This window comes from Mastomys coucha, unplaced genomic scaffold (assembly GCF_008632895.1).
Source record: "Mastomys coucha isolate ucsf_1 unplaced genomic scaffold, UCSF_Mcou_1 pScaffold12, whole genome shotgun sequence".
In the NCBI taxonomy this organism is placed as follows: Eukaryota; Metazoa; Chordata; class Mammalia; order Rodentia; family Muridae; genus Mastomys; species Mastomys coucha.
Window position 1 is genome coordinate 30,383,789 of NW_022196894.1, and position 7,500 is coordinate 30,391,288.

At 48.4% G+C, this 7,500-nt stretch overlaps 1 protein-coding gene across 1 annotated transcript in view; it reads left to right on the forward strand.

The window, feature by feature from the left end:
* Positions 1 to 7,500, forward strand: part of Muc4 (mucin 4, cell surface associated) — a 29,432-nt gene that overhangs the window by 3,464 nt on the left and 18,468 nt on the right. The window contains exons 2-8 of the mRNA XM_031364604.1: positions 497 to 1,055; positions 1,270 to 1,398; positions 2,812 to 2,945; positions 3,696 to 3,860; positions 4,795 to 4,950; positions 5,671 to 5,801; positions 7,259 to 7,347. Of these exons, the coding sequence (XP_031220464.1) occupies positions 497 to 1,055; positions 1,270 to 1,398; positions 2,812 to 2,945; positions 3,696 to 3,860; positions 4,795 to 4,950; positions 5,671 to 5,801; positions 7,259 to 7,347 (1,363 nt within the window). The remainder of the gene's footprint in view (positions 1 to 496; positions 1,056 to 1,269; positions 1,399 to 2,811; positions 2,946 to 3,695; positions 3,861 to 4,794; positions 4,951 to 5,670; positions 5,802 to 7,258; positions 7,348 to 7,500) is intronic.

The following is a 7,500-nucleotide window of genomic DNA, read 5'->3' on the forward strand; positions in this document are numbered from 1 at the left end:
CACTTCATATGCTTCCAGCATGAGCAGCTCACCTCCACCCTCCACAGAAAGCACCTCCATGGCCACAGCGCACACAAGGGCAATAACTACTCAGGGTTCTACACCTGCCACCACACAGGTCTCGCCAAACACTTCATCCCAGAAAATGTCAACAGTGTCAACACTCAGCACTTCTACACAGGAATTAACAAAACATTCTCAGAGCCAACACACTGGAAGCATGGGGACCAACAGCCAACCTCAAACCACCACAGTCACATCAACTCTTCCATCCTCTCCAAGTGGCTCAACTCCTGCACAGACAAGATCACAAGTGACTTCATCTCCAGTTGAAAGAACCAACCCATCTGCTTCTGCTGTCAGCAACATATCCCTAACTCCCACAGAAGTGCTCACCTCAACATTGACAGACTCTGCTCCAGGGACCACAGCTCCAAGGATTACTCAGAACTCTACAATGACCATCACAAAAGTCTCAACCACATCTTTACCACAGAAACTGTCCACAGTGTCAACACCCAGCCTCTCTACTCAGGAATTGACAACCCTTTCTCAGAGCCAACACACTGGAAGCATGGAGACCAGCAGCCAACCTCAAACCACCACAACCACAGAGGTGACCACATCAACCCCTTCAGCCTCCTCAAGGGGGTCCACACAAACACAGACAGTTTCTTGGGGAGCACCCTCCTCAGGTAATATAACTACCCCTTCTATTCCCAGCAATAGTACCCCACCTGTAACCACATCCAACATATTCATCACCACAGATGCCACCTTGGGAAATGCAGGGCACACACGTGTAACTGGAAGCCTCAATGTGATCACGTCAAGAGTCACAAGCACAAGTCTAGTTGGACAGTCAACAGTAGTGCATAGCACCTCTACTCAGCAGTTCTCTACACATTCTCAGAGCCACTGGACTGAAGGCATGGGGACATCCAGCACATCTCAAACCAGCATCCTCCTCACAGAGGTGACCACAGAAAAGCCTGTTGCCTCTTCACCTGGACCTACTGTGACGGAGACCTTCTCTCCCGGGTCATCCTCCTCAGGTAGGTCAGCTACCTAGCATTACAGTCAAGGGTGAGGTAAGGTTCCCAATGGTGAATGGTAACTAGTCCTCCATTCCTTCTGCCTTCTATGCTTATGCATGGAGGCACTGGCTGTTGACCAGTGTAGAGACAAATATTTCAGCTCCTCATCTTCTGTGATTCTCACCCTCTCTGATGTAAAACCTACTCCCATCTTCTGTCCCTATATGTCCAGGATTGACCCCAAAGACAGACAATGACAGAAGCACAACACTCCTGGCCACTTCCTTGACCCTTACTACTCCCAGCACAACCACAGGCTCCAGGTTAACTGTGCCCCCAGCGTCTCTTTTACCAGATCAGAGTAAGTGATACCAAGGCGGAAGAACACAGTGTCTTCTACCTGAGCGGGTTGGAAAGGCTGTAGCTGTGGTGGCTTGGCTTCGTTTGCCAATCTAGGTCCTTGAGTGTGGAATCCCATTTTTTTTAAATTCGTACTGTGTCCTATACAGGACACTAATAATCCACCCTCTCCCCTGTGGTTCCTCTAGACCAGTGGTTCTCAACCGTTGGGTCGTGACACTTTGGGGATCAAACAACCCTTTCACGGGAGTTGCCTAAGATCATTGGAAAACAAATTCCGATTCTTAACAGTATCAAAATTACAGTAATGAACTAGCAACAGATATAATTTTATGGTTGGGGATCACCACAGCCCGAGGGACTGTATTGAAGGGTCACAGCATTAGGAAGGCTGAGAACCACTGTCCTAGAGAGATGAGAGATGAATGCTCAGTCTCACCCTGCTTTCTTACATACACTCTCTGCTCTCTGGAATTAGAGATTACAGAGAACAAGGAGACAGCCCCCAAACTGGGTACTGGAGGCTATTTTGTGCATTGCGTTGGACTGGGAGGTGGAGATAGGAAAATATTCAAGGACTGATGAACTGTTCGATAGTTGAAAGACCAGGATACTAGGGACAAACACTTAAAAGCCCATAAGGATACAGAAGTAGGGTAAAGGTGAACAGGAGGCTTCCTGGTGAGAATGAGGGGAGAGGGAGAGCACCCTAGATTGATCAGTGGTCTGAACAGCTGGAGTAGAGCCACAGGAGCGAAATGATCGTTCTTGTGTTGAGTCGGGTCGAGAACTCCAAAGCATTCGAAATTGCCCAAGACCTGAGTGGGTAAGGGAGTCAGGAAGGTTATAGCTCTGCACAGTGGTGGCTGGTATGGATAAACATGGGGGTGGGGGTCAAGCAAGGCATTAGTAAGGAAGCCAAGAGACTGTGCTAATCCAATCAAGGCCATACCGTATAGAGTTAGATCCACGTGGGAAACACTTAAGATATAGTTTCCCAAACTGGAATCCAAGGACATACAGGATGGCCTTGGGCAATTCTAGGGGGTCTTCAAGTTTATCTGGAGAAGTACCACTGTAGGAAACAAGTGTCATTTTCTGAAAAGGTCTTTAAGTGACTAGTCTTTGCTATTTTGGAGTTTCGCCTTTTCACCCTTAGTAGTTTTGACATCCCAGTCAGAGGCTATCCTATGGTGATACCTAACAGCAGGACTATTATGTCAGGATGCCCTAACCTAAGGAAGTAAACAAGATGTGCATGGAGTGGTAGAATGGAAGAGTAAGGCCAACAAGGGTCGCTTCTGAAAGAGGGGACAGGTAACTGGGCAGGTTAGGAGAAGCTTTCTTAGGGTCCTTGTGAACCTGAAGAGAGGAAAGATCCTCAATGACTGCTCTCTCCTCTGTCCCGGCCTAGGCATTTCCCTCTTCCCCTATGGGTCTGAAGTCGGAGACTGGAAACTTTTTGCCAGGACTGTGGATTTTAACTCACCAATCTTCAAGATCCAGATTGGCTTTCCCCTCGGCTCCTCCCTGCGGGATTCCTTCTACGTGAGTCTCTGACTGTAGCCTTGTGTCACGTAAGTTGCCTGTATTCTCTGGGCCCTGTTTCTCTGCAGAGATGGCCCATGACAGAGCAGAAGAAAGAATGAAGGTCACTTTGTTGTACAGCACTTTTGTAGCCTTCTTTTATGTCAGAGTTTCTAGTTGTGGAAAGCCACACCCCCCTTACCCTGGTAAAAAGCGATTGTGGTTGTTTCACAAGCTTTTTTTTTTTTTAAATGAAGAAGCTAAGCTTGGAAACTTGATTGGTTCACACCATTTCTATTCTCCCCTCCCCCACCCCACCCCGGGTTACTTCCCGATTCCCTGGGAATGGTGATCCTGGCTCCTCTTGCCCTCAGGGAGAGGAGTAGGGACACCCAATGAGAGCTCAGCAGAGCGACAGAAATGAGGACCTTGACTCCTTTTTACCCTCATCTGATATGTCACAAGATAGGGCAAGACACTTTACCAAGAAGGCTTCACTCTGAGGAAAGCTGGGATGTACCACAGAGGCAGGGCAGACACCGTCCACTACTTTGGACTGATATGAGAATGTCCTGATAGGAATGAGTATTTGTGAGGTTGCTAGGTTTCGAGTTCTCATGGAAAGCAAAAAGTGCACAAGGGGACCATTGAAGTTGACACCTCTAACCCTCTGCACAGATGGGCTGGCTCTTAAGAGGAGCTCTTCTGAGAAACTGGTCCTACACTAGGGTAACCCTTCCCTCACCCCTAACCAAGAACCCCTGTGTTCAGTTTACAGATAATGGTCAGATCATTTTCCCAAAATCAGACTATGATGTCTTCTCCTATCCCAACCCACCTCAAAGAGGCTTCACAGGAAGAGAACACGTGGCCATGGTGGCCCCATTTTGGGGTGATGCTGATTTCTCTAGCTCCAAGGGAGCCATATTTTACCAGGTGGGTCATTCAAGGTCTTGGCAGTCAGGAACTCCCAGCATCTTGGCTGCAGGGATCAAGGTCACTTCAAGGGCATTGTATCACAGCCTAGATTTTCATGGAAAGGGACTGAAGTTTAAATACAGGGTGCAGAGGAAGCCGAGAAAGGATGCTAAATAGATTCTGGAACACCCTACTCCAACCATGTGAAGACCTGCAGGTGACAGGAATGGAAGTTGAGTCCAGCAGAACCCGGCCCAGCCACACCAACACTCCTGAATTAAGTTAATAATGCCAGCCTGTGTACGTGTATGAAGCAGCGTCTGTCATAGTAAATATGTCTTGTGTGCCTGCCGCTGACAAAGCTCTACCTTGGTTTCAAAGATGGACAGACCTGCTCCTGTCCTTAAGGAGTTACAAACTAGATATGGGAATGTAAAACTAGATACAGATGGTCATACCATGCAAGCCGATTTGAACTAAGAGATATATCAACTCAGTTCCAGAAGGCTTGAATTTCTGGATAAGGACCCTCTAGTTCACGTGCCCCAGATTTTCCTTGATCTTAAAATCAAAAGAGTTTGTAAAATTTCAGGCTTGGGGGGAAAAAATGTACAGGTAGCCATGGGCACCGAAGTGATGAGCATCCCCAAGCAGGAAGCAGGGACCCCTTAGGGCAGCAATTTTTAACCTTGCAAATGCTTCGACCCTTTAATACGGTTCCTCATGGTGTGGTGACCCCCAACCATAAAGTTATGTCATTGCTACTTCATACCTGTAATTTTGCTACTGATATAAATCATAATGTAAATATCTAATATGTGACCATTGTGAAAGGGTCTTTTGACCTGCCCCTCCCTGCTAAATGGGTCACAGCCCTCAGGTTGAGAGATGATGCCTTATGGGCATTTAAGGGACCCTCATTTCCTTGTTCTTACTTACCTTCCTTCCCTAGGAATATGTCACATTTTACAATGAACGCCATCAGCTAATCCGGGAGGTGGAGACTTTGATTAATGAGTTCACACGTGACTGGGGCTACAAAGCCAAGTGGACCCTGAAGGTCACCTGGGTCAATGTTTCTGCCTACCCTTCCCAGAGGAGCTATGGGGTGAGTGGATCATGAACGGCTCCAGGGAGCCGAATATCCCATCACCCTAGGTGGGAGCTACCTTTCCAGAATACCCTGGCTGGAGAAAAGATTGCTGTTTATACTATCCCTCAGGAGCATGGTCTGCTGAGTGCCCACAGTGGGCCAGGCCTGCCTTACGTCAGAAACCTCAGCTGCATTTACAGTCAAGGATGTCTGGAGACTGATGACTTCATAAGCCTTACACGGGTCAGCTTTCCCTTGCTCTGGTGAAATATCAGTACATGACACTCAACAAACAGTTCACCGACTGTCTCTACCTTGCATAGATAGGGCATGTGTAAGTCCTCCATACCATACAAGTGGAGGGGACACCTGGACAATGAATGCCCTTACATATCCAGAGGGAGAGCTAAGGAGGGCCTCTCAGCTCTGCGGTCTTACCTAACCTCTCAGGTTCCTGCATCTCTCTTATAAGCCTTCTTTTACCTGGATTGCAACCCTCAGCCCTTTATCTCCTCTCCCTGAAAAAGAAGTTACAAGGAGGGAAAGTAGGGCTTGCTAAGAGCTTCTGCACCCAGGGTAAATGTTGCCCTAACCACAACAAGCTTGCCAGCACATGCAGCCCAGGTGGACCAGGAATAGGTGACGTCCCTGTCTCTGCTCAGAGGTGTGGGGACACCAGGGAGGAAACCTTAGATCTCTCATTGACGACTCCATTTGTCTCTCCCCAACTTCCAGACCAATACCTACCAAGCCATCCTCTCTACAGATGGGAGCAGGTCCTACGCCCTGTTTCTCTACCAGAGTGGTGGCATGAGATGGGATGTGACCCAGGGACTGTACGACCGAGTGCTCATGGGCTTCTCCAGGTAAGAGGCTTGCCGTCAGCACTGGACTGTGAGAGCTAAGTGCACCTTCCTCACATTTCCATCCCATTCTTGAACATGCAGCTCTTCCTGATGAACGCCTCCCACCCCCCATTCATCCTGGCACTGTCCCCATTCCAACACCTGTGTACCAGAGTCCTTTAACCTTTGACCTCCTTGGTTTCTTTCCACTGACATTAGCTGACTTCTCAGCTAGCAGCCACTTATATTACCTATTGCATCATATACATTATTTATTTATTGTGTGTTTGTTTTGGCGATCGCAGCCACCCATGATAGCTGACGACTATTCTACAGATAAAACCCTTATCCGATAGGTAAGAAAACTTAGGTTCAAGCAGATGAGTGATTTGCCCAAAGTCAGAGAGTTTCAAAGTGGCAAAGTGGGCGTCAGAACCCAGGCTCCTCAGAGTGGAGTTTGTGATTCCTGCAGGTTAGATGGGGAAGGAAGTGAGGAGAAAGGCTGTGACTGGCTGCAGTGTGGGCTCCTGCACATGAAGGAGCCATAGCCTCTGAAGGAACAGCTCCCAGCTGCCTGCCTGTGTGGCAATTGGTTGTGAAGGTCACACATGATCTGTTACTGGGCAATTGTTACAGATGGGTTTCTTTTACATTAGGGTGTGTTCAGCTTGCCCAGCATGGCTTTGACTGGCTTTTGATGTGCAGTGAAGGAAGAAAGCATGTAATTACCCAGGCAGCTAGCAATTTCACACTGTCCCCAGTGAACTCAACAGAGACGTCATGCGTGTATCTGTCCTCCAGCCTGTGTGACTGGAGAGTAAAGACCAGGGGTCGCTTTCTGTGGACATGCTCCTGCAGTAGCAGTGGGGCTGCTGCTGCAGACTTCCTTCCATCCTGGACCCCCACTGTGACTGTGGAGGTGGTAGGCTTTTGAATGTGGTCTCTACTCAGACCTGAGGGATTTACAAATGTCACTGCATTGAAGCCTTAAAATGCTCTGACGTAGTTACAGCTGAAGTCTCTTTCACCCAGATATAAAAACCCCAAAGTCAAACCGGATCACCAAGTTAGTAAGTGCAGAATCAATAGCTGAAAGTGACTGCCTGACCCAGAGACTGACATTGAAGCATCCCCCGTAGTATGTCCTTAGATAGCTTCAAGGGAAACAAGGAGAAATCTGGGCCCAACTCTGTGGCTTCCACGCCCTCTGGTACTGAGTCTGCTGAAGTCTCACTCTCCCTGATGAGATGTGAGGTAAAGCAGAGCCTTCCCTCCCCACCATCTTCTCCTCCTTCTCCCCCTTTGTACTGGGACTGTGGCTCAGTCTGGCTGCCCACCTGACTGAGCCATGGGCTACCAGCTGCTGGCTGGGGGCTAGCTGGGATGACTGACAAACTCAACGAATGAGTAGCTTTCAAAATGAGAGCAAAGAACCCGAGTGTGACACAGAGGCCTGAGAGTGTTTCCTTTGCCTGCAGTGGAGATGGGTATTTTGAAAACAGCCCGCTGACATTCCGGCCAGCAATGGAGAAGTACCGTCCAGATCGATTCCTGAATTCCAAATTAGGTAAAAAAAAGTGACACCAACCATATATGAGCTGGCTTCAGTCTTCCCTTGCCCTCTCTCTATACCATATGCCATGACAGTCCTAGACAGATGTAGTCTCACCATCACTCTGAAGAGTGTCCTGCACAGACTGACCACCTACAGGTGCATCCA